Below are 25,578 nucleotides of genomic sequence, written 5' to 3' on the forward strand. Positions count from 1 at the left end.
GTCATGGGGCCTGAACTCTGGGCCTGGGCACTGTCCCTCAGCTCTTCAGCTCAAGGCTAGCGCTCTACCACTTGAGTCACAGCGCCACTTCCGGCTTTTTTCTTTTTGCTTATGTGGTGCTGAGAAATCGAACCCAGGGCCTCATACATGCAAGGCAAGTGCTCTACCACTGAGCCACCTTCCCAGTCCCTGCAAGCTTTTTCTTGACCAGCCTCAAATTACAATCCTTCCAATCTGCCTCCCAAGTAGCAACAGGCGCAAGCCGCTATGCCCAGCTTGAGAGTTTGAGCTGTCCTGCCCGTGTCCGTGGCTCAAACCCCGGCTTCCCCAGAAGCCCCCCCACCCCCCAGTGCCCTCTTGCAAGAATGAAGCGGGAGCGCACCTGCAGATCTGCACCTCATAGCCCAGGTCCAGGGGGTCGTTGGGCGCCGTCCCGTTCTGGAAGTCGCTGACGTTGAAGGAGGAGAGGGTGTGGTTGACGAAGCCGTGCATGGTCCCGTTCTGGCTGTACATGTAGAGGTACACCAGGCGTGGGATGAAGTCAGATGTGAAGGAGATCACGAAGGCCTGGCGGGGAAGGATGGGCTCAGACTGTCCTGTGATTGAGCAAGGGGCACGCAGCCCCGGGTCCCTCCCCAGCCCCGAGGGAGCAGGGAATGGCAGGGTGGGGTAGGCCAGTGCTGGCTATGCTGATAGCCGTGTGGCCTGCGACTGAGCGCCTAGCCTCTCTGTGTGAACAGGCCGTGCATTAGAGCAGGAAAGTAGCCAGAGCTGTCCAGTTCTCGCCTGCCTACCTCATTCTAGCACCATTCTAGCTGTGTGAGTGTGGGGGGAGGGGACAGGGACCTACAGCCTGACAGCTTCCACGGGGGAAGTGGCTGCCCAGGGGGTCCTCTCAGGGCGGCAGGGAGCAGGTGGGTGAGGGGCTGCGCGCCAGCCGCTGTGGGTGAACCCCTGGCACAGCTGCACTGGGGGCCTGCGCTGTGTGGCCGCCCTGGCGTCCCGGCCCAGTCACCACGGCCCGGCTGCCCGCGCATGCGCCCTCAGCAGCGGTTTCAAAGCCTCAGTGGGGCTGGGGCTGGGGCCGGCAGGAGGGAAGGGCCGTGTCTGGTGGTTCTGAGGCCCCTCCGAGCATCACCCCGCGGGGCCTTGCTGGGAGGGGGAACCCCAGGCCTGAGAACGTCCACCTTGGGGAGCTGTCCCCGCCCGCGGTGCGTGTGGTGCCTGCCTGGGGGCTCAGGCCTGCTCAGGTGGAGGAGATGGGGGCCGAGGCCCCCAAGGTTTGGTGAGCCCCGGACTTGGTATTGCTCTGGAGGACGTCAGGAAGGCGTGTGGTGGTCAGGGCCCAGGGGCAGCGCTGAGCTGCGGGCCGGCAGTGCGGGGGACAGGCCGCGGGCTGGCCCTCCACAGCGCTGGGGGAGCAGGTGGGGGGCAGAGGGCTTCAGGCCTCAGCTCCTAAAGTGTCTTGAGAGAGCAGGCTGCACTGTAAAATGTAAGGAAGACAGACTGACAAGGAGGTGCTATCTCTTCCTCCTCCCGTTTGTCTCTTTCTTTGGCGGTTTCTCTCCCTCCCTCTATCTCCTCTCTCCCCCCCGCCTCTCGTGTGCCAGTACTGCGCTTCGATGTAGGAGCTGGGTGCTGCCTGCTAGCTTTTCCGCTCAAGGCTAGTGCTTTGCCCTTGAGTCATGGCTCCCCTTCTGGCTTTTTGCTGATTAACTGCAGCTAAGACCAGCACAGGTTTTTTCTGACCCATGAGCCTCAGCTCTCAGCCTCCCGAGTGGCCGGGATGACAGGCGTGAGCCACCCGTGCCTGCTTCCCCTGTCTGTTGTCTGTGGTGTTCTGAGGACTCTGGGCAGACAGGACACCGAGGTGCAGGTAGGAGGGCGGAGACAGAGCTGGCCGGAAGCTGCAGGCCCAGGCCCAAGTCCCCCTCCCCCGCCCCCGGCCAAGGGACATTTTAAAGGGTGATGCCCTGCCACCAGGGCTGCAAAGACCTGGATTGGGGAACAGGCTACCTCACCTGGCCCCTCCCCGCCCCAAGGAAGGTCCTGGACTCTCCTCTGTCCAGGCTGGACGCCCACTGCCCAGGCCGAGGTCCCAGTCACTTACATTGATGATGACAGCGAGCTTCCCGATCCCACTGAGAATGTTGTACCAGATGCCTGGGGGGGGAAGCACACACCAGAGCCCTCAGCCCGGCACCCTACCACCAAGTCCGTGGGACTCTCATCTCCAATTAACCAGCAAAAGGCTGGACTTGGAGCTGTGGCTCAAGTGGTAGGGCACCAGCCTTGAGTGAAAAAGCTAAGGGACAGCGCCCAGGCCCTGAGATCAAGTCCTAGTACTGGCACAACAATCAAAAGATAGAAACACCATCCTATGGGCCCGGAGGCCCCGTTTCTAAGAAGTGCTTAGGATCAGAGCTGGGGGCTTGGCAAGGGGCCGCCACCCGTCCACCCACGGCCCAGGGGTGCACGGCGGAGGCTCTGAGAGGCTGGGAAGCCACGCTTCCCCCAGGCTGGCGCCCTGGGCCAGGTCATCACATATAGATGTGGCCCCGCAGAGATGGGCTGCCCCCGCCCTTCCGCCATGTGGCATAGAGCTCAGGGCACCTGCACTTCGGGGCTCAGCCGCCCTTAGCCACAGCCCACGGGCTGCAGGTCATAGAGGTGCTGTGTCTCCAGGACGCTGGCCCCGAGGCCCTGCACGGATCAGAGGAGGAACACAAAAGCCCATTGAACAAAAGGTTACAGCCCCGGAATCCATAAACATGTGTGTGAAAGACGGCAGAGCAGGCAGGCAGGCAGGAAGCAGGAAGCCAGCAGCCCATCCCTAAGACTGGGAACAGGAGAGGGCCCCTGAGTTGGCTGTCCCCCAGAAGGCCCAGGGTCTCCAAGAGTTCAGAGGCCGCCAGGTGGCGCTGGTCAGCTGCAGAACACCCGTGGAGCCGTGGCGAGCACACACCTGCCGTGCCAGCCCTGCATGCAGGGCCGGGGGAGACAGGAGGGGCCCAGGGGAAAGAGCCGCGGGGTCCCTGGCCTGGCGCCCGTGGCCTCAGGTTCAACATCCCTGGGGGAGGCCCACGGCCCCTGTCTCTGGTCTCTGCCTTGGGTTCTACCTAGCTGCAGACTCCCTGTCTGGGACAGGGGCTGAAGACCCACCTGGCCTCCTCCTGAGGCCCCTCTGAGAATCCCAGGGTGAAAACGCTCAGGAAAAGCTCAAGTTCCACACAGCTCCCGAGGTGGTCTTCAGGGTGCGGGTGTCTATGTGATTCCGGGGTGTTTGGCTTCTGAGGCTCTGATCTAGCCAAGGGTCCACTTTCTATCCGGTCCATCAGCTAAGCATCATATACATACGTACATGTGTGTGTGTGTGTGTGTGTGTGTGTGTGTTTGCAATACTGAGGTTTTGAATTCAGAGCCTTGAGTTTACTAAGCAGGCGCTCTTACAGCTGAACCATGCCTCCAGTCTGGGTTTTGCTTGTCCTTTTGAGGTGGGGTCTTCTCGACAGGCATGTGCCCAGACATGATCCACTTCTGGAAATCAGGGGGAGAGGCACGCCCAGCTCTTCACTGAGGAGTCTTGTGATTTTTTTTTTCTGCCCAGGCTGGCCTTGAACTGCCTCCGAGTAGCAAAGATTCCAGGGGTGAACTACCAGGTGTCCAGCAAGAACGGCCTTTTCCATGCTTAAGAGCAAAGTGACAATTGTCTGGAAGATTCTGCTTGTGTAAGATCCATCCCAGGGGACGGCCCCCCCCAGGCCTCCCGACCCTCGCCCGATGAGCGTCAGCAGCACGTGCTTGCGGGGCCTTCTGCAGGGTCCAGCCCTGCCTGGTGCCCCAAGTCCTCCTGGCCACTTAGGGGTGTGGCTGACGGCTCACATGAGTGGGCGGAGCCTCTGCCTGGGGAGGCCCCCCACCCCGAGGGACTTGGGGATCCGCTAGCTATGAGGTTTTACAATGTTTTCAGTTTGGAGACAAGATCACGGGCGTTCCTGTGGTACCCACAGCCTGAGTTGCTCGGGCCTCCTGCCTCCCACAGCACCCCACCTCTGGGCCCCCCCTCAAAGCTGAAGGTCTCTCTCCAGGCCTCAAAGCTCAAAGGTGAGGCTGTGGGAGCAAACGGACACCATGGCCGCTCTGTGGCGGTGTTAGAACCGGACGCAGCATTCGGCCGGGCACGGTCTGAAGAAGCGGGACGTGGAGAGAAGCCGAGTGCTGGGGGTCTGCTCACCACTGGGGGCGGGGAACACCACCACCGGCCACGGGGCAGCGAGCTCAGATGGCGGGATCCGAGAGTGCCCGTGGGGAACCCCCAATGCCCAGGACTAGAGATGCCCCTAGAAGGATCACCCACAGTGGGCGAAGGCCGCCCCTGCTGGCTCTGGTGGAGGCTCGGGAGGGGTCTGCCTCCCTGCCCACCCAGGCACCCTCGGATCCTGGACGACACCATGTGCGTGAGTGCTTCTGCTGACACGTGCTCGCCGCCTTGGGAACAGTGCTCTGCCTCTGACGCCTCGATTACTTATGGCCATCCTGGGGCTTGAATTCAGGACCTGGGCGCTGTCCCTTAGCGTTTCCTCTACCACTTGAGCCACAGCTCTACTTCCAGCTTTTTGCTGGTTATTTGGAGAACGTTCCTGCCTAGGCTGGCTTTGAACTGGGATCCTCAGCTCTCAGCCTCCTGAGTAGCTAGCATTGCTGGCCTTCACATGGGCAGCGCAGCCCCTGTCCCGAGCCGTCCTCCCTGGCCCGGCCCCGGGCCCACTCACCGATGTCCTTGGCTCTGACGGCCACCGGCCTCCGCAGCTCAGTGACGAACTTCTTGGCGTCCAAGCGAATCTCGATGATGTTGTTCAGTAGTGCAAACAGCGGGGCCAGCGGAAAGGACGCTACGAACAGCGTGACGAAGCCGAACTGGATGACTGCGGGGGAGGGGAGGGAGGGGAAGGGAGAGGGAGAGAGCCGGGGCCTCAGCTGCCACGTAGGCACTGCTGCCCGTGCCCGCCCGCCCAACAACTCAAGCTCTGGGCTGGCTGGCTCTCCACTGGGGTCGGTCCACCTGCACGGACCCAGGGCCCAAGAAGGGCTCTGGGGACAGAATCATCATGGCTCTGGGCGACCTCCACACCAGAACAGAACAGAAGACAGAATCTCAGCGCGTGGACCTTATGTCATGGCAGCTCATTTCCACTACTTCTAATCTTGCGTGTGTGTGTGTGTGTGTGTGCGTGCGTGTGTGTGTGTGTGTTGAGAGTAGGGCTTGAACTCAGGGCCTAGGCATAGTTCCTCAGCTTTTTCCCTCAAGGCTAACACCCTACCAGTTGAGCCACAGCTCTACTTCCAGCTTTTTGGTGGTTAAGTGGAGATAAGTGTTACAGACTTTCCTGCCCAGGCTGGCTTCAAACTGCAACCCTCAGATCTCAGCCTCCTAAGTAGCTAGGATGACAGGTGTGAGCCGCTGGTGTCCAGCTCCTAGGTTTAAGCTTCTGCTCCAAGCCTGGCCTGCACCCCACCCCCATGCTGGGCTGGTGAGGGGCTCAGCTGGGCCTCCATCGTTCTGTACAGAGGCCTGACTCCCTCACTAGGAGGCCCCAACTGAGGCCTGGGGGGGGGTCACAGGCCACCACTCTTCAGGATGGCCTCTGGGCCTCATCCTGTTGGTTGTCCTGCCTGGCTGGCTCTGAGGCTTCGTTGGCCCCGGATGCCACACCAGGCCTGGGCTGGGCTCTGAGGAGGTCGGGAAAAGGTCCCTGGAGGAGCCGTTCTGGGTGCTCTTGCCAGTTGGTAAATAAGGAAGCCAGTGGTGTCCCCCTGTGCCCTGCCGGCTGAGTGGGGCCTTTGTGAGCCCCAGGGGGAGGGGCAGGGCACTGTGGGAGCCCTGTCCCCGGCTGTCTGACCTGGGCAGGGTGGGAAAGTTCCCAGGGCTGCGGGGTTGGGGCAGGTCACTGCTGGATGGGGGTGCTCTCTCTCACTTCCGATCGACAGCGCTGGCTTGTTGGGCACTAAGTGGGTGAGGAGGGTGGAGGGGAGGCGGGGGCCTGTGTGGGGGGGGGGGGCTTGGGACACAGAGGGAGGGACCCTGGGCCTTTCTGTCTGTCTACATCCGGGCGCCCTGCCTGGCACACTGGTGCAGGTCTCCTCGGGAGACAAAGGTGCCCGCTAGGGTGGCAGAGATGCCAGGGAGCCCAGGGGGCCCTGAGGGCTGGGTTGGGTGCTTCCATGTGTGTGGGCAGAAGCAACCTAGTCTGGGACCAGACCTCCACCAGGGAAAAACAGAACGTGGAGGTCTGATTTCCAGTCCCATCCCAGACGGCCTCTGTCTGCTTCCTGGTCCTCCCGGGTCCCCGCCGAGGGGCGCGGGCCAGGCAGCCGGGCCCGGACCCTGATGGGCGCTACCCCAGGCTGAGCCTCTGCAGCTTGCCTGCCTGTCTTGGCCCAGCGTGGTTTCTCTTCCAGGGGCAAGAGCACGGCCGCCGTATTCCAGCCCCCAGCAACCTGGGCCGGGAGGGCTGGGCGGGAGGCGCTCGCCAGCACGCAGGAAAGCATGCAGGAAAGCATGCGTGTGCGGTGCAGGGGGCAGTGTGGCTCTGCCGGCGCCCTGCAGCTGAGGCTCCTGACAGGGAGCAGAGCCGTTGCAGTCAGGGCATGCTCGGCCGGCTGCCTCATTTCAGGCCTGAGAAAGAAGCTGACCCCTGGCGGGTCAGGCTGGGCCCAAGACCCAGCAGTGTGCGTGCGTGTGTGTGTGTGTGCGTGAGTGTGTGAGTGCATGTGTGTGAGTGCATGTGTGTGAGTGCATGTGTGTGTGAGTGTGTGTGCGCGCATGTGTGAGTGCGCGTGTGCATGTGTGTGTGCACATGTGTGTTCCTGTGTGTGTGTGTGCGTGTGTGCCTGTGTGTGTGTGTGTGTGCGTGTGTTGGTCCTGGAGCTCGAACATAGGTCCTCAGTGCTCCCTTAACTGTGTTGCTCAAAACTGGCATTCTACCACGTGGGTCCAGCTCTCCTGCCAGCTTTTGGTGGTTCACGGGAGATAAGAGTCTTGTGGACTCTTAGTCCAGACCAGCTTCAAACCACAATCCTCAGCTCTCAGCCTCCTGAGTAGCTAGGATGACAGGCGTGAGCCACCGGTTTCAGCAACTTCTGCTTTTACTTTGGGGTCTTGCGCTGTTTCCTGGGCTAGTCTTACACTGTGACCCAAGGAGCTGGGATGACAGGTTTGAATTACAGTATGTGTTCTAGAAAGTGTTTTCCAAACCCTCCATAGTGTCCAGAGGGAATGGCACTCTGAGAGCCTTCTGTGTCTGCTCCTCCATTCACGGAGCATGTACTGAGCACCTGCTGTTTACTTGGGCCCGTACTGGGTGCAGAGCTGGGAGGGGGGGGCAGGCTGGCATGCTTGTACTTGAGGAGGAGTGTGCTAGCAGGGCACAGCTAGTGCAAAGGCCCAGTGGCTGGCCTGAGCTAGTGTCAGGAGTCCACTGAGGCCAGAGTAGAGGGGACAGGGTCAGCATACTTCAGGAGCTCAGCAGGCCACCCCTGGCCTTTCCCCATGTCCTGGCACAGGCGCTATACACAATTTCAGCATGGTGCCCACATACAGGATTGCAGGTGGCGAGGCTCAACCTTAGCGTCTCTACTGGGTCTTCCTGCTCCACTCTGGGGAGAGGAATACCTCGAGTGCCTCAGGGCAGGCAGGGGGAGGAGTGGGGAGCTGAGGGCAGGTAGGGGGAGGAGTGGGGAGCTGAGGGCAGGCAGGAGGGAGGAGTGGGGAGCTGAGGGCAGGCAGGAGGGAGGAGTGGGGAGCTGAGGGCAGGCAGGGGGAGGAGTGGGGAGCTGAGGGCAGGTAGGGGGGAGGAGTGGGGAGCTGAGGGCAGGCCTCCCTAAGGGCTCTGGGGTAGAAGAAGTTCCTGTCTTGGGGGCCGGCGTCACCGGGGCGTGGCTTGGGGGCCCACGAGGGAGGGCCGCGGGCATCAGCCCCCAGCAGGGGCACAGGGGTGGGTTGGGTCGCTCAGCCCTGCACTCACTCATTTCCATGTACTCGGGCGTGAGGCCGGCGAAGGGCTCCAGGTTGTAGTCTACCTCGTAGCGCTGCTGCTGCTTCTTCATGTGCTCTTCGTGGTCGGGGGCCCTCCGCCGCCGCAGCTTCAGGTAGCGGATGAACTTCTTCATCTTCCTGGAAGATACGGATGGACGGACGGAGGGATGTCAGCAAGCTCGAGGGCAGGCCTGGGTCTGGCCACATTGACCAGTTCCTTCCTCCGCCCCCACCCCACCTCTTTCTCTCTCCCCTTCCCTCCCTCCCTCTCTCCACTCTCCTCTGTCTACAGTACTGGAGTTTGAACTCAGGGCCTTGTGTTTGCCAGGCAGGGCTCTGCTGCGTGAGCCACACCTTCAGCCCTCTCTCACATCAGCCATGTTTCAGATACAGTCCTGTATTTTTGCCCAAGCCAGCCTCAGATACCCGTCCTCCTGTCTACGCCTCCCAAACCTCGGGAAGGACAGAGGTGAACCACACACCTGGTTTGTTCTTTGAGATGGAACCTAGATTTTTGTGCTGGTCGTGGGGCTTGAACTCAGGGCCTGGGTTCTATCCCTAGCTTTTTTTTGTTTGAAGCTAGTGCTCTACTTGAGCCTCAGCCCCACTTCTGGATCTAGATTTTTGTTCAGGCTGGTCCTTATTGTAATCCTCAAACTTTCTTCCTTCTCAGTATCTGGGATAACAGGGGTGATCCACCATACCCAGACACCCTTCTAATTTTCTGCTTTCAACCCCAAGTCCAGTGGCTTTCAGCAGTGAGACTGCGTTGTTCAACAGCATGCCTGGTTGTGCCCTTTCTCTGGAAGGCATGGCTGTGTTGGTGTCACAGGAGACAGAGACAGTGCAGCAAACGGCCCCTCTGCCCACGGGTGCTCTGGCCCGTCTCAGGGACACGAGAGCACCGATTTGATCTTGTTCTGTCTCCCGGGAGCCAGCTGCCCCAGCCTGTACCCCATAAACCTGGGGGCCAGCACAGGGGCGTGGGGGCTGTCAGCAGGCTTGGGGATGAGCCACTAGCCTCCCTTCTCTTCTTGTCACAATGGGGTAACTTTCCCGCCATCACTCCTCAGCGCTGCCTCCGGAGGGGGAGGCTGGATATCAGTAATGGCTGAGATCACCACAAAAGCACACCAAAGACCCCAGACCCAGCTCCCCGCTGCCCCTGGGGAAGCCGCGCCGCACTCACGGAATGCCGATCTCAAATAGGTTGTTCTGGATCAGCTGCTTGCCCAGCATGATGATGCTCAGCTGGATACAGAGCTCCATCAGACAGCCCCCAGGGGCACACTGTGGGAGGAGCAGAGCGCATCAGCCCCGCCCACAGGAGTAGGCTCCACCCACAGGAGATGGCCCCACCCCTAGTGTAAGCCCCACCCTGCATGGAGCTGGCCCTGCCTCCCACCAAGCCAGCCAGAGTTGTGGCTGATTTGTGCCCTGACTCCCTGGAACCTGGGGGTGGATGGGATCTTTTTCTGGAAAAGGGGTCTTTGCAGATGGGGTTAACTAAGAGGAGGTCCTGAAGTAGGGCAGGCCCTAGCCAATGAGCAGTGTCTTTATGAGGAAACAACACAGAAGGAAGACAGAGTAGAGGGCAGAGGCCAGGGCACTGAACAGGGTGGTGGAGGATCCAGGGCAAAGGCTGGAGGGTCAGAGAGACAGGTGTGCAAAGCCTGGCACACCTTCAGCTTGCACTTCCAGCCTCCAGACAGTGAGCAAGCACACTTTTGTCATGTCAAGCCCTGGTTTTGGGGCCCCCAGGTCTGTGGGCTGGGTGACTGGAAGCAAAGCTCAGATTGGGGTGCAGGGTGTGGAGGGGTGGGCAGTAGCGAGGCCAGGTCCCAGTGCCTCCTCCCTGTCCCGGGGCTGAGGGCACCAGGCCCACAAGGGTCCCCTGCGTGGCTGCGGAGGCCTGGAAGTGGCCTCCCTATCCAGCCCAGCCGCCCTCAGCTGGCTGTGTCGGGGGAGACACTCGACTTGCCCGAAGGAAAGGGTGCCTGGTGAGTTCCGGGGCACACCGCCTCTGAGCTGCAGAGGAACTTTTTATAGAGTTTCCGAAATGTCTGTCTTGGAGAGGCATCACGTCATCACAAAGGTGACACCTTCCATTTGTTTTATAAAGATACCTACTGGGGTCTCTGAGCATCGTGAGTGTGGCAAGGCGCCACGGGGGGAAGAAAAGGATGACAGCCAGGGTACTCTGTGGGTCTTTCGCAAGGCCCCAGCACAGGGAGAAGGCTGGGGCACCCGGACTTGCGTTCAGCCGGCTGAACTTCCAGGCTGTGCTCCAGAGCCAGATCTCCCTGGACCTGAAACCCACCCAGCCCTCTGAACCTGGCCACGGTGCTCTCGCAAGGAGACCCGCCCCCGTCTTTCCTGATGAGTGGAGTTGTTCTGTGAGCTGGAAACAAGGGCTGGCATGAGGACGCCCGGCTGGGCTGGTGGAGCCATTGGTTGTGGGACAAATACAGTGAAACAAGCCCCGGGCGTGAGTCAGCAACGGGAGGGGCTGCGGCCAGACTCACGGGCAGAAGCCAAGGGTGCCCAGCTTGTCTGAGGCCAGAGACAGACATTGCAATGGAATCAAAAGAAAGAGTAGCTCAGCTCTGGTTTCCTTCCTCGACTCATTTTAACCACAGAAATACTCAGCCTAAACAAAAAAAGAAAGGAAAGCAGCTGTCATCTCTGCCGCTGGGAACAGGCTAGGCTTCGACATATCGTGCTGTGAACACTAAGACCAGCACCCAGCAAGGCGGATAACGCAGATGACGCCTATCGAGAGAGAGAAGGCCGAGCTACACACGGGACAGCCACACGTGCAAACACATGGTGTGCGTGCACAATGCAGACATGCTAGGAGGCAGAGCCCAGGGCAGGAGGGCCCACACAGGGTTTCCATTACCTCCTCCATCCGGAAAGAGCGGAAAATGTACACGTAGTCCCCCGGGCGTCCGACAAACCTGGAAGGATGATGGTGTTTCATTAAGGATACTTCACACTCACCGCCCACCCAAGGCCCACCCAAGGGGACTGTACCAGAGGGGGGTGCCCTAAGCTTGAGCCTTCTGGAAGCATCGGCGGCCTTTCCTCCAGCTGTGTCCTGTTCAGGGACAGATCTCCCTGGCTTGCCTGCAGCCCAGTGTGGCCCTGCCTCCTGCCGGGCCGCTGCCTGGGCTCTGCATTACTGGGGCCGCTGCCTGGGCTCTGTGTGGCCGGGGCTCTCCGCTACCTGGGGTCTGTGTGGCCGGGGCTCTCCTCTACCTGGCTCCTCACATTTGGGGTTCCTGTTGCCTGGGGCCTGTCTTCTCTGGAGTCTCCCCTGTTTGGAGGCCCTGCTGTCTGGGGTCTGTCTTGCCTGGGGAGGGTGTCTCTGTTGTTCTGCTGCTTCTGCCAGAACCAGGCTCTCCCTGAACCCCACATGGCAGGAGCCTGCTGCCCACCCCAACACAGACTCTGTGGCCTTCTGCCTATGAGGACAGGCAGGGCAGGGCAAGGCATGGCCCGGGGGGGGATAATGGGGGTGGGGGGAGAAAGGGGGAGGTGTGTGGAGGAGCAGCAGGCCAGGCTGCGGTGTCCCTACCGGCCTTTGAAGAATGCCACGTAGAAGATGGGGGTGTAGGAGTTCACAAACTTCAGCAGGAAGGCCTTGAAGATCAGCCTGTCTTCGAAGCTCTTCTCTGTCTTGGGGACCTCTGGGGGAGAAAAGGGGCTGGGCTGCAGCCATGAACACCATGGGGCGCCCCCACCCCAGCTCGTGGCCGGCCGGGAATGAGCCCCGGGCAGCGCGCCGGCCCCGGCACGGGCACTCACCGATCTTGGTGAGCCAGCGGGCTATGCAGCCGTACACCTCGTCCAGCAGGATGATCACCACCAGGTTGATGATGACGGCGGTGGCCGTGACGGTGACCCGGATGTTGGACCGCACGGATGGGGAAGAGTTCATGGCCAGGGCAGCGGCCGTGGAGATCCTGTAGATGATGACCCCCAGCACAATGGCGAACGTCACGGCGATCTGCACGGGGAGAGGGGACAGGCTTGGGGGGGCCAAAGGGGCGGCACCCCTACCCTCTGCCAGCTCCTCTAGCCAGACCTCCTGTCAGAACCAGGACTGACTTCCTGGGTCCGCCCTCTGCTTTGGGGTAGGGTGGGTTCTCATCTGCCTTCTTCCTGGGACCCCGTGTGCCCACACCCCAGCGCCGTCCGGGGTGCCCCAGGGCAGGCTGGTTGTGGGAGAGATCTCTAATGTGGGGGGTTGGAGCTAGGCCAAGCCCTCACCCCGAGGAGGGCAGGCATCGCAGTGTGGGCTGCACTACAGACTGGAGACACAGTCAGGCCCCTTTCCTGCCTGCCCAGGACTCACCAGGGGCCTTCTGGCTTCTCCATGAGAGCCAGCCTGAGGCCTGGCAAACCCAACGCAGGCCAGAATTCTCCCTAGATCTCAGGCTGGTGCTTCCTGGGCTCCCTGAGAGACAGCTAGGAGCTATTGGGCAGATTTGCTCTGCCCGCTTCATCCGTCTGTCTGTCTGTCTGTCCAGGATGCTTTTCCCATGAAATAACTACATCAACAAGACCAAAGGGACCTGGCACCAGTGTGGCTCACGCCTGTCATCCTAGCTACTCAGGAGGCCGAGATCTGAGGACCGAAGTTGGCAGGCAGCCTGGGCAGGAACGTCTGTGAGACTCTTATTTCCAATTACCCAGCAAAAAAGCCAGAAGTGGAGGAGCTGTCGCTCCAGCCTTCAGACAAAAAGTTAAGGGACAGAGGTTAGGCCCTGACATACACACACACATACCCCACAAACAACCCCACAACTGGGCACCGGTGGCCCACGCCTGTCATCCGAGCTACTCAGGAGGCTGCGATCTGATGATCCTGGCTCAAAGCCAGCCTGGGCAGGAGGGTTCATGAGACTCTCATCTCCAGTTAAACACCAGAAAACTTCTGTGGCTCAAAGTGCTAGAGCACTAGCCTTGAGCCAAAAGAGCTCATGGAGAGCACCCAGGCTCCGAGTTCAAGCCCCACGACTGATAAACCAAACAACAAACCAAAAACCAAGGCAGTGGATGCCCCACTGGGCTGGGCAGGGGGAGCCGGCGGGGGGGGGCGGCAGGTTCCAATGTCTCATGCAGGCTTCTGCATCTGTGTCCCTGGGTCTTGGAAGCAGACAGTGGGCCCTGCGCCCACCCCACCATCCCTCCCTCACGGCTCCCAGGCCTGGCTGAGAGAGCTGAGGCTTGCTACCCCCAGGGAACCTTCTAGAAATGTTGGGGGCCACCAACACTGGCTTCGGCAGACGTGTCCTGGTCAATGATGATGACCGCACTCTAGTGGTGGCCCCTGCTACACCCAAGCAAAGGGGCCGCCATGCGGTGAGGTGCGGGCCTCACCCGGACAGTGCCAGGGAGCCCGGGGCTCCTCGGAACTCCTGCCAAGAGGCAGACACGGCCCGGTGCCAGTCTATGGAGGCCGAAGCTCGGCATCCGGCCCGCGGGACCCGGCAGAGAGGCCCTCAGCCCCCTTCGCCATGGGGCGGGCGTGCTCAGGACGGGCTGGCCTTGCGGCTCTCACCGCCTGCAGTGCACGTGCCAAGGGCCCGGGCGGCCGGCCTGGCCACACTGGCATGTTCAGGACCAGGGCACGCGGAGCTCTGCACGTCACCCAGCTCCCGTGAGGCAAGGCGAGCACGCCCTGCAGTCCCGCAATGCGGGGGGGTGGGGGGGACCGAGGCAGGAGGCCCCTGAGTCCTTCAGCCCAGGGGTTCAGAGGCAGCCTGGGCAAGACCCCGGCACAAATAAACCAGCATGAAGCTGAATGCACCCCTGCCCCACTCCTACCCCAGAGAGGAGGTGATGCGGCCCCCCAGGCGTGGTCTGGGGGGGCCCTGGGAGGACCGATATCTGGGTCTCTTTACGTGAGTCCAGGTCCCTTGTGGGAGACAGGATCTGAGGCTCACGACGCCCTCCAGCCCTGGCTCAGCCCAGCAAACCCAGCCAGGCTCTGCCTCTGTCTGTGCAAGTTCCTATGGGACGAGAGGCCTCCGGGGCAAAGAAACCAGCCCCGGCCCGTGGGCTGGCCCCTCGAGGCCCCAGCTTCCTCCCCAGCCGGAGGGCTGCGTCCTGGCCAGTCCTGAAGACCAAGCGAGCCGCACCCTGCCAGGGCGTCTGTACAGGAGGCCCCGGGAGAGGGGAGTGTGCCAGGCTCTCTCTCAACCTCCCACTGGGAGGATGGGACCACAGCGGCCCTGGCCACTTGGAAGGACAGGAGCCACAGGTGGCGAGGGCCGAGGGAGTGCGCGGGGGCCACAGCCTCTCGTGTCAGGGGGAGAGGCTCGGTCCCAGGTCCCAGGAGCAGTAAAGTCATGATTTTTGTCCAATCTGTGTGCTATTTTCTTAATACTTTCACTGGACTTTGAACTCAGAACCTTGGTCTTGTGAGGTAGGTGCTTTACCACTTGGACTATACCCCCAGAGTTTTTTTTTTTTTTGTCGGTCGTGGGGCCTGAACTCTGGGCCTGGGCGCTGTCCCTCAGCTCTTCAGCTCAAGGCTAGCACTCCACCACTTGAGCCACAGTGTCACTTCTGGCTTTTTCTGCTTATGTGGTGCTGAGGAATCGAACCCAGGGCCTCATGCATGCAAGGCAAGCGCTCTACCACTGAGCCACCTTCCCAGCCTTCCTCCTCCCCCCCAGAACTTTTTGCTTTGGTGATTGTTTTTGTTTGAAGGCAGCCTCCTGAGTCTTTGCCTCAGGCTGGCTTTATTTTGATCCTCCTACCTTTGCCTGCTGTGTATCTGGGATTACAGGTGTGTACCACCATGTCCAGCTTTATGTATGTGTACACGTGTGTGTGTGTGTGTGTGTGTGTGTGTGTGCCAATGCTAGGGTTTGAACTCAGGTCCTATGTGCTGTCTCTGCTCAAGGTTGACACCTTACCACTTGAACCCCAACTCTCTGGATTTTTGGTGGTGAATTGGAAATAAAAGTCTCAAGGAATTTTCTGCCCAGGCTGGCTCTGAACTGTGATGGTCAGATCTCAGCCTCCTATGCAGCTGTGATTATAGGTGTGAGCTGCCATACTTGGCCTGTGACCAGTTCAATGGTTTGTAGAAGACTCCTGTTTGGTCTGAACTGATTTTGACCATCAGTGTGACAACTACACAGCTAATTCTTTCAACAAATACCACTCTCAACGACAGCTGACTGTCAGCTAGCACATGGAGCCGGGGTGTACCCGGAGCCGGCATGCATGCAGAGCCGGTGCATACCCAGAGCTGGCACTCAAAACCAGCTTGCCCGCCCTGGGGCTCCTGCGGAACTCCAGCTCTGTGTCCACCCCAGGGGCCGCTGCTGGACCGGAGCCCAGGGCGGCCACGTCCTGGGACACGAGGGTGCCACAGCGCTGTGGCACCACCGCCCGTCACCTCTGGGAGGGCATCCCAGATCTCTCCCACCTTCGCCTTCTGGAACTTACCATGAAGATGATGGACACTAGGTTGGTGAAGTAGGCCGGGAAGCGGTCCTTCCAAGTCAGCTTCACCTTGTCTGTCTGCAACAGAGAACAATCTGGGTCTCTTTCAGGAGTCCCCTGAGCACCCTGGACAGGCGGGGAGTCCTGTGTGTGGGAGCACGTGGCTCTAGAGGCCCGCCCGCGTGCAGCTGAAACACAGGAAGCCTGAGGCCCATCTGGGCATGGCTGGCTTCCCCACAGGGCTTCCTGGGTGGTCTACAGCACCTGAAATAGCAGGCCAATGGCCACACAGACCATCATAGTTCTGTCCCTTTGCCGAGCAAGCGGGTCAAGCAGCTGGTGGCCCAAGGTAAAATGGTGAGTGCCACGTAGGCCCATTGGCTGTGGGGCAGAGCCTGGGAAGGTTTGATGGCAGTAGCCGGGGGCCGGGGGCTCACACCTGTCATCCCAGCTACTCAGGAGGCCCAGAGCAGAGGCTCACAGTTCAAAGCCAGCTGGGCAGGAAAGTCTATGAGACTCTTATCTCCACAGAGCCACCAAAACCCCAGAAGTAGCGCTGTGGTTCATGTGGTAAAGTTCTGTCCTTGAGCAAAAATGCTCAGGGACAGCTCCTAGGTCCCGAGTGCAAGTCCCAGGTCTGGCGTGCGCGCGCGTGTGTGTGTGCACGTGCACACGCGTCCACTCAGTCACACACACGATGGCCGAGCGCCAGCCTGATGGTGTGGCTGTGGGGAAGGGGGCCTCCTGCGCCGGGAGGGCACGGCTGGCGTCACACCCAGGAGCTCACATCACAAGCCAGGCTCATTAGGGGCCATAGCTGGGGACCAGAGCTGCTGAGGAGAACCACGTGGAACTGACCACGTAAGGGGTGTGGCCGTGGGAAACAGAGAGTCCCAGGCCACCCTCGTCCCGGAGGCCCACGGAAAGGAGCTGAGCACCTCTGCGTTTTCTGTGACTGAGGAGCCTGGGCAGAAGCTAAGCTGGGGCCGGCAGGCGGCTCCCGGCCTGGGGCGCAGACCCTCCCGCCGGCGTGGCTTGTGGCAGCCCTTTGCTGCCAAGAGTGGACATAGTGGGGACCACACCCCTTGGTGCTGAGTGAGAGGAGCCAAGTCCCTGTGAGCCACGGCCCCGTCCCCTGAGACATGGTGCCTCAGGCTGGGAGCTGGAGACAGGCCTGGGACAGGACAGGCCTGCGGGGGCCTTAGACACTGCCGGGCTGTGCAGCAACCGGGCCGGGCATGCCGCTAGGCTGTCGGCTCTTGCTTTGGGGTTCCTTTCCATACCGGAGCCTCGCTCAGCCCCCGGGGCGGGCAAGGCTCCTTCTGGCCCTAAGAGGAGGGGTTGGCCCCGGTTTTATGCTACAAGAGCAGGCTCTCAGGAGGGGCTGGCATCCTCCGGGGTGTGGCCACTGTGCGCTGTGACACAGTTCCACCCCCGCCCCACTTCAAAGGCTGGAGTGGGAAGGACAGCCTGCAGTCCCGAAGAGCGTCCTCCAAGGACCCCTGAGGCCTTGTCCAGCCTCAGCGAGAGGCGGCCAGGGCCGTGGCTCCAGGATAGTCCCGGCATTACCAAATGACAACCAGGCAGCTCGAGAGGCTGGTGGGGGGAGGAACATTAAACCCTGCCTACATGCCACGAGCAGACAGTGTCGGCTGACCCCTCTACATCGTAAGCAGTGTCGGCTGACCCCCATCTACATCGTGAGCAGTGTCAGCTGACCTCCATCTACATCGTGAGCAGTGTCAGCTGACCCCCATCTACATCGTGAGCAGTGTCGGCTGACCCCCATCTACATCGTGAGCAGTGTCAGCTGACCCCCATCTACATCGTGAGCAGTGTTGGCTGACCCCCATCTACATCGTGAGCAGTGTCGGCTGACCCCCATCTACAGTGTGAGCAGTGTCAGCTGACCCCCATCTACATCGTGAGCAGTGTTGGCTGACCCCCATCTACAGTGTGAGCAGTGTCGGCTGACCCCATCTACATCGTGAGCAGTGTTGGCTGACCCCATCTACATCGTGAGCAGTGTCAGCTGACCCCCATCTACATCGTGAGCAGTGTCAGCTGACCCCTCTACATCGTGAGCACTGTCAGCTGACCCCGTCTACATCGTGAGCAGTGTGAGCTGACCCCCATCTACATCGTGAGCAGTGTCAGCTGACCCCCATCTACATCGTGAGCAGTGTTGGCTGACCCCCATCTACAGTGTGAGCAGTTTGCTGACCCCTGGGTTCACCAAGGTGAACACACGGCGTTTGCTGCCCTTCCACCGCGCTGAGCCTTGGCGTTTGGCTGCTGGGAAAGGCGGCAGCACCATACCTCTTTGTGCGTGGCCTCTTTCCGGAGGGACTTCTGCAGCACCCTGGCTTCGTATTCAGCTCGGGGGTGATCCTGTGGAAGGAAGCGGGTCACACTCACGGTTGCCAGGCAGAGACCCTGGCGGTGTGAGGCTGAATCCGTCCCCCTGTGCGCGCCCGTGGGGGCGAGTTCGCGGCCACCTGTCACACTTGCACTTTGAATTCCCTGTCTGCCCCTCCCCTTGCCTGGCTCTGAGGACCCAGCCCATGCCCTAGCGTGGGACAGGGCTACGTCCAAGCTTATGAGGACCCCCAGCCACGAACTGGCCCCGAGGACACTGTGAGAAAGAGACACAGTAAGAGGCAGCAAGCGAGGGCACCCGTGGTGCCAGGCCCGGGACAGCCCGGAGCAGATGAGCGGGTGCTGGAGGGAAGAAGGGGCTAGGACAGGCCCAGGAGGAAGCAGAGACCCCGCCCAGGTGGAAGAGCCGACAGGTGTGCGAGCAAGGCCCTCTCCCGGGACAGCTACGGAAGGTAAGAGTGACCAAAAAACAACAACAAAAAATATTGCAAACCTTAACTGCCTCCTGCAGGAACCAGAAAATAAAAACAAAACAGAGAGAGTGGTTACTGAGGCTGCTCCGCCCGCCAGAGGGGGCCCCACCTGCGCCCAGGACCAGGGCGAAAGCGAAGAGTGCGGGGCAGGTGGGTTGGGAAGAGGGGGAGGGAGAATGGCGGGGAGGGGGGACGGTGGTGGTGAGAGCCACAACGGGAGTTCTCAGCCTCTGCTAAGGAACCCCACAGGCCGAGGATGACCCATCCTCCTTGAGCCCAAACCTGGGGTTCAGCCTAGGTGGGGAGACAGCACCATTCCATTTGAGGTCGCCCCACTTGGGGCAGCTCATTCAGCCTCCCCTGGTCGCCACCCCAAAGTCAAGGCTGGCCTTCAAGGTCAGGAGGTCGAGGAGTGGTCCCCACGGAGGGGACACAGGGACTGTCCCTGCCCCCCAGTTCCCCTCAGACAGGACATTCTACATCCACTTCTAAAACAGGAGGATGGCAGAGGCTCACTGTCCTATTTGGCATCCCCACCCCCCACCCCAGTACTGAGATTTGAACTCAGGCTCTGTGCTCGCTAGGCAAGCCCCCTACCGCACACACAACCCTTTCTATTTCAGTTATTTGGTTTTTGGGTAGCCTTGCTCCCCCCCCCCAGGGCCAGTCTCTGCCCATGATGCTACTACCGCCTCCCGCATGACCGTCACACCGGCCTACGGTTGGAGTGGGGTCCTGTAGCTTCCTGCCTTGAGCTAGCAACTCCTCATCCCACCTCCTGCAGAGGTGGGATTACAGGCATGAGCTACCCCTCTCCACCCAACGCCAGCGAGTCTAAGTAACGGCAACGAGGAAAGAACTCGCCCTGGGCCAGCTGTATCCGGCCCTGGAATGTGCCCAGAGCTCAGCTCTGCCCCTGGCTCTGCCTTGAAGAGCCACGGACCGAAGCCAGTGGCCTCAGCCCGAAGTGGGAGAATGAGCTGAGACGAGTGTATAGACGGGTGTGGGTGGGCTGGTGGCAGCTAGTCAGGTCTCCACGTATGGGAGCTTCGTGTATGTGGGACTTAGTCTGAGGGGCTGGACTTGGTCGGGGGTGTCCCACTGACACTCTGTCTAGCAAGGACTGCTCTCGGTGCTGCTCGACAGGCACAGAAGGTGGGTGACCTGGCCCAGGTCACCCAGCCAGCTGGCATCGTCAGGATGGAGCTGAGGCCGGCCTTGTAATCACTCTGAGGCTGCGGAGCCACCGTGGCTCCTTGGAGCCACGTGACTGAGGGTGTGATCGAAGCAGGCTCCAGCGGGCCACAGGAGAGAAGCCCAGGCGAGCGGAGCCGCAGGGGTGCAGCAGGGCCTCACTGCTCAAGTAAGCATCCCAGGCAGGCACGGAAGCCTGTCATCCCAGCTACCCAGGAGGCAGAGGGCTGAGGATCGCAGCTCAACGCCAGCCTGAGCAGGAAAGTCCAGGAGACTCTTATCTCCAATGAACCAGCAAAGAGCTGGAAGTGGAGCTGTGGTTCAAATGGTGGGGCATCAGCCTAGAGTGAAAAAGCTGAGCATAGAGTTTGAGGCCCTGTTTGAGCCCCTGTACTAGTTCAAAAAGAAACAATAAGTAAGCATCTTGGGCTAGAGGCGAGGCGTAAGCAGTAGAGCACCGGCCCAGCACATGCAAGGCCCTGAGTTCGAGTCCTACTGCCAACCCCCCCGCCCCCAGGAAAACAAGAGTGCATTTCACGAGAGGGCTTACTGGCCGGCACCCTGGGCAGGGGCTCTGCCCTCCGCTGCTCTGTGGGGCCCCATTCCTCCTCACAGCCCTGCACCCTAGGAATACCGCTGGAGATGGCCGTTGGGGGACCCTGCCCCCGCTGACGCCCCTCCTCTGTGAAGGCCACCCCATGCCTCGGCCACACCCGCCGGGGAGCGGCCTCTGAGCTCTGAGGGAGATTTCCCAGCTGCCTTTGGGGCCCCGGGCCGGGGAGCCCTGGCATGTGGCATCCTGACCGTGGCTAGGCCGCTGGCTGGGGCGTCCACGTGAGCACAGAGGCCAAAACCACAGTGGCAACCGAGGGCTCGGGAATACCAGGGCGATGAGTGGGGAGCGGACGGACGGGGAGCGCCTCACCCCGCAGGACAGACCGCAGGCCTCCACGGGAGCCCGGGGTGGGGGAGCAGGTGGGGGCACTGGCGGGGAGGGCCGGGCGGGGGAACCAGCCCAAGGTACCAACCTCCTCCTCCTCGAAGCCGGTGAGGTCCCAGTGGTAGTTGAGCCGCATCTGTTTCCGCTTCCAGTGCTCCATGAAGGTGGCAGCTGCGGGGGGGGGGGGTGCGGGGAGAGAAAGCCATTACTGGGGGCCTCGTCCATTCTTCCCCTTGGCACCCCTGGCCGAACCAGGGCAACAACTCCGGGGAGCCAAGGGACCATGGCTCTGCCATGTGCAGAGGAGGGACCCAGGGACCCGTCCCTGGCCAGGCCGGCCAGCTGGCAGCGCCCGCCCACACTGTTCACTCCTCTGCTTTGCAGACTGAAGGCCCAGGCCGGCGCAGGGGTGAGGAAGGAGGGGGCTGGGGCCAGGGCTGCCCCGGCTGCTGCCCCCTCCTCTGGGAGTCTCCCAGAGTCGGCTCCGAGGACCCAAGTCAGCCCAGAGCAGCAAGGCTCTCCTCATGGGACCCGCCAGGGCTTGTTTTGGGGGCTTGGGTGTCCCCCAAGGCCTCACGTGATGGCGTGTAATCCCCAGTGTGAGGGTCATCCGGGAAGCTTTATAGGAACAGGGAGAGAGACCATGGCCCGCACCGCGGGAGGTCTGCCAGCAGGAAGCCATGCGGCCCTTGACCTTCGTCCTCCAGAATGCTGCACCATGATCCTCTTCATAAAGGACCCCCCAAGCCTTAAGCGGCTCATTGCTACAGGAAAAGCATATGAAGACAGCCCCTCCCCAAGCCTCATCCTGGCTCCCTGTGCTGTTCATAAGGACAGCAGACTGGCCAGGAGTCCCTCCTGGGCATGCGGGGCAGGCGCGGGCGCCACTCCTTGGCCTGTGGCACATGGGGTGCCTGACACACACAGGCGCTCTGGATGTTCACGATGAATGACTCGGAGCCAGGCTGCATCTCAGGAGCCTCCCCTCCCCTCCCCTCCCCTCCCCTCCCCTGACAACCAGCCTGGCTGAGGAGGAATGGCAGGACAGGAAGCCAGGAAGCCACAGGAGCTGGGGACTAGAGCTACGGCCCACCAGGTGTTGTTCAAAGCGCTCTTGTAGCACACAGAGCACAAGCCCTGAGTGCCACGCCTCCTCGTTCTACAGGGGAGACGGAGGCTCAGAGGAGCACTTGATGTCTCCAAGATAGAAATAAAATACCCCAGTTCAGTAGACTACACGCAAAGAGGCAAGAATGATGGGCAGGCGGGGAGGAAGGACAGGAGGAGGAGGAGGAGCAGGAGGAGGGGGAGCACCAGGCCCTTGCTCCCGCCTCCCATCTCCTGTGCTGACTCCCACCAAGTCCACTAGGCTGTAGGAGTGCAAGGCATCCTGGGAAATCCAGCTCCCTTGGCTGGGGGCGGGGGGGGGGGTCACGGAGAACACTAACAAAAGCTGCCCTGCTCTTGGGTTGAGAAAGAACCTAAAAGCCCAGGTGACAAAAGAAAAAAAAATAGACGATGGGATTGAATCAAACCAACACGAAGCTTCTGCCTGCAAAGGAGCCGGTCAGCACAGCGGAGGGGAAGTTTTGCACACTAACCATCTTCCGAGGAAACACTCAGAAATTCAAACAGCTCCATGGGAGGTGGTGTGTGTGTGAGTGTGTGTGTGTGTACTGATTAACAGCGAGCAAATGTGAGCTGGGGTGTGGCTCAAGTGGTAGAGCGCTAGCCTTGAGCTGAAGAGCTGAGGGACAGCGCCCAGACCCAGAGTTCAGGCCCCACAACTGACAAAAGAAAAAAAAATAGACGATGGGATTGAATCAAACCAACACGAAGCTTCTGCCTGCAAAGGAGCCGGTCAGCACAGCGGAGGGGAAGTTTTGCACACTAACCATCTTCCGAGGAAACACTCAGAAATTCAAACAGCTCCATGGGAGGTGGTGTGTGTGTGAGTGTGTGTGTGTGTACTGATTAACAGCGAGCAAATGTGAGCTGGGGTGTGGCTCAAGTGGTGGAACACCAGTCTTCAGTGAAGCAGCTCCTGGATGGTGCCCAGGCCCTGAGTTCAAGCCCCAGAATCGTGCACACGTGTGCACACGCACAGGGGTGTGAATGAGCACACACACATGCACGCACACACACAGGAGCGTGAATGAGGACACTGAAGGTCAGGGCCAGGCGCCCTGTCCAGGTTAATTCCAGGGCCCACACTTAAGCACTGGACGGATTTTCCTTCAGTGAACAACTGGACTCTTGATTCTAAGTCCTATGATCAGAGCCCTAGCACATGTCAGCAAGCAGAAGGAACAGGAACAGAGAGGTTAGGTGATTCGCCTGAGGTATCAGAGCTTGGCAGCCGGGGCCAATCCCAGGCATCTGTGTGCTGGCCATTGCTCACTGTCCTATCCCGGATGTCCGGAGCCACAGCCAGGTGGCCACGGCGAGACGCACACACACACCAACTTGTATCTCGCTCAACGGTGCTGAAAAAATAGAGACATTTCCTATAAAATAGGAATTTTCTGTCTTTTCTTCTAAAAGAGCCACCAGTACAGGCACCAGGAGGCTGGAGTCGAGCCTTGGTCAAACTGGTCAGATTTTCTCCACTGGAACATGGAGGCCACCCTGCCCCACACCACCCTGCCCCGCCCCACGCCGCCGCCACGCCCCACCCCGCTGAGCACCCACCCTCCACGGCGGGGGGGGGGCACACCCTCCTGCAGCCCCACCCTGGAGACTGGCCACGCTTCCCCATGCAACAGGGGGCGGGTGACACGCACAGCCCAGGCACCTCCGGGGCTGGCACACGTCAGAGTCCCCTTCACTAGGGACCCAAGGGCCAGGGACGCAGGGGTCACCACGCCAAGATCAGACCGGTCAGGAGGGGATGGACCCACTAAGCTGCCCAAGAGGGCAAGGGATCCGGAGAGGCGGGGGAGGGCGGGGACGGGGTACACAGCACAGACCCCGGGGGCTGGGGAGCCCGCCAGGGCAGGCGGGGCTGCGCCGCCTGTGCCTGTGGTGGTGACGCGTCTGGCCAGCCTCAGTCTCCCCGCTTGTCTGATGGGCTATCGGTGGAGCCCGTGACACGGTCCACAGCGGCTCTGTGTGGGCGCCGCCTGTCCTCAACCTCCCATGGGGGCCTCTGTCTTCAGTGTCCACCAGCCGCAGGCTGGGCGGTGCCCACAGTGGCTGGGGAAGCTTCGCTTAGGAGACCAAGCTGGGGAAGGCGGGGTGAGGGCTCCGAGCGCCCAGTGTATGTGTGGGGGGAGGTAGGGGGGGTGGGGGGGCCCCTCGGGGTCTGGTGACGTTGGACAGGCCGGTGAAGGAGCGACAGCCACCAGCACACAGAGCTGTCTCTCTCTGGCTCTGACGTAGGGGACAATAAGCAGGACTGTCTGGGGCTGGCGCAGGGCCTTTACCTAAGCAGACTTTGGACCTCGCAGGTCCTGAACTGAGAAGGAAATGTGTGTCATCTAAGGCACCGGTGACGGCACCAGCAGCTGAAGACCGGTGATGCCGTCTATTGCATCTGCTCCGAGTGGCAGAGCCCCCACCCAGGGGACAGGGGACACGGCCACTCCCAGCAAGGACCGGGCTGGGGAACAGAGCGGCTCCCGCCACTCCCTCTGCGGACTGGGGATTCTCACCCCATCCTGGGGCCACGGAGCCTTCCAACGTCACCTGTCCCTACCTAAGCACCCCGCGGTCCAGTCCTGACCTGCTTCTGGCCTTTAAATCCCGCAGACAATCATACCCCGGCTCCCCTCCTCCCGCCCCGCCCCGCCCCACCCAAGGCAGCTGCCAATCAAAACTGCAGGCTCGGAGGGGCGGCCTTTCCATTTCAGGCTGACATTTCATCTTTGGCAACGGAGGGACTGAAATCAAATCACCTCCTTTGTTCTCTGTGGAACTGACAAGCAGTTCAAACCCATGATTAGGCTGTAATTTCAGAAAATTGATCTCAGCAAATAGCTAAATGGGGCTCCGGGGCGCTCGGTGTGACGTCTTTCACAGAGACTTCCACGTGTCAGCCGTGGCGGGCAGGGGCGGTCAAAGGCTGCGGCCCTGCAGATGATGGGGGGGGACTGCCATTCTGGGGGCTTCAGAGCCCCTATCCCGCAGGCAGGCATTGAGGATGGAGTGCAGGGGCGGGGGGGGCAGGAAATGGAGACGGGATGGAAGGAGAAACTCCAGGGAGAAGAGACCCCTCCCGGGCACGAGCCGGTAATTGAAGGCGAGATTGAAGAAAGGTGCGGAAGGCCTCTGCTAATTGCTCTTGACAGGCTAAGAGCCGGGGGAGGGGGAGGGTGTGTGTGTGTGTGTGTGCGTGCGTGTGCATGCGTTGCGTGTGCGTGCGTGTGCGTGTGTGCATGCATGTGTGTGCGTGCGTGTGTGTGCATGCGTGTGTGTGCATGCATGTGTGTGCATGTGCGTGCGTGTGTGTGTGCATGTGTGTGTGTGTGTGTGTGTGTGTGCATGCACGTATGCAGAGGTGCCCACAGCTCAGGCACAGCCTCCCGCCCTGGCTCAGCTAAGCTCCTCGGAGGCTTGCTGGGAAGCGTCGAGCATCTTCCTTTCCCTCTGGAAAACGGGAGATGCGCGGTGTGAAACTGCGGTGTGAGGGTCTGCCTGGCCGGGCTCTCCCGTGGTGGGAAGGCAGCCAGGCGGGAGCTCAGCAGAGACTGGGGCTCATGGGCATACTGGCCCTTACTTACTGGTCCCCAGAGTTGGGACCACAGGTCCTCATAGCTGGGTTGAGGGTCCAAGGCTATACCCCGGAAAGCGTTTGGATGGGAATGGGGAAGCAGTGCACTCACTTGGTCCTTAGACCCACGCTAGGCTGTGAGTCTGTGATCCATCTGTTAGCTGTGGGACCCTGGCCAAGTCACTTAACGTCTCTGTGCTTCAGTGCCCCATTAGAGAAAACACCTCTCACTACCTGCAACCAGCAGAGCTTGCTTGTTCAGGATACAGGTTCTGGTCCCAGAAGGGAAGGCAGCTCGGTTCGGTTCTCTTCCCTTCCGTCAACACTGTGCACACAGACAGGCACAGGTGCTCACACCTGTAATCTGAGCTACTTGGGA

At 60.8% G+C, this 25,578-nt stretch overlaps 1 protein-coding gene across 1 annotated transcript in view; it reads right to left on the reverse strand.

Annotated features, from left to right (window-relative positions):
• The window catches only part of Ano1 (anoctamin 1, calcium activated chloride channel), a 67,287-nt gene that overhangs the window by 5,521 nt on the left and 36,188 nt on the right, over positions 1 to 25,578 (reverse strand). Inside the window, exons 13-24 of the mRNA XM_013020870.1 lie at positions 20,577 to 20,659; positions 18,375 to 18,386; positions 17,822 to 17,893; positions 15,506 to 15,580; positions 11,846 to 12,047; positions 11,616 to 11,727; positions 10,938 to 10,995; positions 9,225 to 9,325; positions 8,025 to 8,173; positions 4,773 to 4,925; positions 2,111 to 2,163; positions 383 to 567 (exon numbers count right to left, since the gene is read on the reverse strand). Of these exons, the coding sequence (XP_012876324.1) occupies positions 383 to 567; positions 2,111 to 2,163; positions 4,773 to 4,925; positions 8,025 to 8,173; positions 9,225 to 9,325; positions 10,938 to 10,995; positions 11,616 to 11,727; positions 11,846 to 12,047; positions 15,506 to 15,580; positions 17,822 to 17,893; positions 18,375 to 18,386; positions 20,577 to 20,659 (1,255 nt within the window). The remainder of the gene's footprint in view (positions 1 to 382; positions 568 to 2,110; positions 2,164 to 4,772; positions 4,926 to 8,024; positions 8,174 to 9,224; positions 9,326 to 10,937; positions 10,996 to 11,615; positions 11,728 to 11,845; positions 12,048 to 15,505; positions 15,581 to 17,821; positions 17,894 to 18,374; positions 18,387 to 20,576; positions 20,660 to 25,578) is intronic.

The sequence above is a fragment of the Dipodomys ordii genome, unplaced genomic scaffold (assembly GCF_000151885.1).
Source record: "Dipodomys ordii isolate 6190 unplaced genomic scaffold, Dord_2.0 Scaffold54, whole genome shotgun sequence".
Lineage (NCBI taxonomy): Eukaryota > Metazoa > Chordata > Mammalia > Rodentia > Heteromyidae > Dipodomys > Dipodomys ordii.